This window comes from Colobus angolensis, unplaced genomic scaffold (genome assembly GCF_000951035.1).
Source record: "Colobus angolensis palliatus isolate OR3802 unplaced genomic scaffold, Cang.pa_1.0 Scaffold209, whole genome shotgun sequence".
Lineage (NCBI taxonomy): Eukaryota > Metazoa > Chordata > Mammalia > Primates > Cercopithecidae > Colobus > Colobus angolensis.
This window is the reverse complement of record NW_012115255.1, coordinates 1,901,955-1,903,063: the sequence shown is the minus strand read 5'-3', so window position 1 is coordinate 1,903,063 and position 1,109 is coordinate 1,901,955. Positions and strand designations below refer to the sequence as shown.

Here is a 1,109-nt window from a genome sequence, read left to right as displayed (position 1 = left end):
ACAGGCCTAAGCCACTACACCTGGCCTGGATGTTCTTTTGATAAAATAAACAAGTATGGGCAACAGCTCAGAATTAGGAAGGTGAAGGACTGTTGGAGGCTTTGTTGAGCCTGGAAATTGCAAAATAGCTGCCTGGAAAAACGGAATTATAATTTAACCAAGGAATGTGCTGGATTGGCGGGAAGCATGGGGCCTGTTGGAGGCCTGTGACTATGAATTTTAGGTGACTTCAGGTGGCAGGGTTTGCTGTTCCCCTCCAGCCAGGTTTCAAGAGCAACGGAGAGGCCCTGAGACGGGTTGAGAGCTGGAGCTGCAGGGTCAAGGTCACTCCCAGGTCCAGGTGCACTTGACAGAGCAGGGACAGGCAAGAGCCCAGCGCAAAGGGGAGGACACGGCGTCAGATGAGAGCAAAGATGGGGGTGCCGTGGACTGGACACAGTGGCTGGGCAAAGATGGGAGCACAGTGGACTGGACATGGTGACTGGGCAAAGATGGGGCGCTGTGGACTGGACACCTGAAACTGAGGAAGCGGGAAGGAAAGAGGTGCCCTCAGACAGTGGGATGCCCTGAGAAGGGGCGGGTTTTAGTGATGACCGCAGGACTCAAGAAGAAAAGTGAGATGCAGGACAAGATTCCTGTAGGTGAAAATCATCTGAATTAAAGACCAAGTTATTACCTTCATAAATATTGAGGTCACCAAAAATAATGATAGGAGTAGGGGGTCAAAAGAGGCCTCATTCAGGTACCAAACCTTCCCCCACAAGGTGGAGTTGTGCAGAAAATCTGTGGCGGAGCGAGTGTCTGCAGAATATGCTTCTGGGGACAGGGCTGTGGTCAGGGGCAGGAAGGCCTGGGGTCTTCCTGGGGCTGGCTGGCTCCCACACAACTCTGTTGACATGGGCAGGTGGGGTGGATGTGGCCTCCGGTCCCGGTTTGCTGAGGTCTGGTTGCAGCCGGGCTACTCGGAGCGCCAGGTGAGAACGGACATCAGGGCATCTCGACAGCTGCAGAAGGGACAGAAAAGCAAATGCTCTGGCCCTCCCCAGACCATGGGGTCAACATCTCCACTTAATAAGATCCCAGGTGATTCGAATGCACAGGGAAGTTTG

The 1,109-nt window shown here is 53.6% G+C and overlaps 2 protein-coding genes across 2 annotated transcripts in view; one reads left to right on the top strand and one right to left on the bottom strand.

Moving 5' to 3' along the window:
• The window catches only part of ADARB2 (adenosine deaminase, RNA-specific, B2 (non-functional)), a 529,062-nt gene that overhangs the window by 161,850 nt on the left and 366,103 nt on the right, over window positions 1-1,109 (top strand). The window lies entirely within an intron of this gene.
• Window positions 640-1,109, bottom strand: part of LOC105512034 — a 32,613-nt gene continuing 32,143 nt past the window's right edge. The window contains exon 2 of the mRNA XM_011942291.1: window positions 640-1,004. Coding sequence (XP_011797681.1) covers window positions 735-1,004 — 270 coding nt within the window. The 3' untranslated portion in view covers window positions 640-734. The remainder of the gene's footprint in view (window positions 1,005-1,109) is intronic.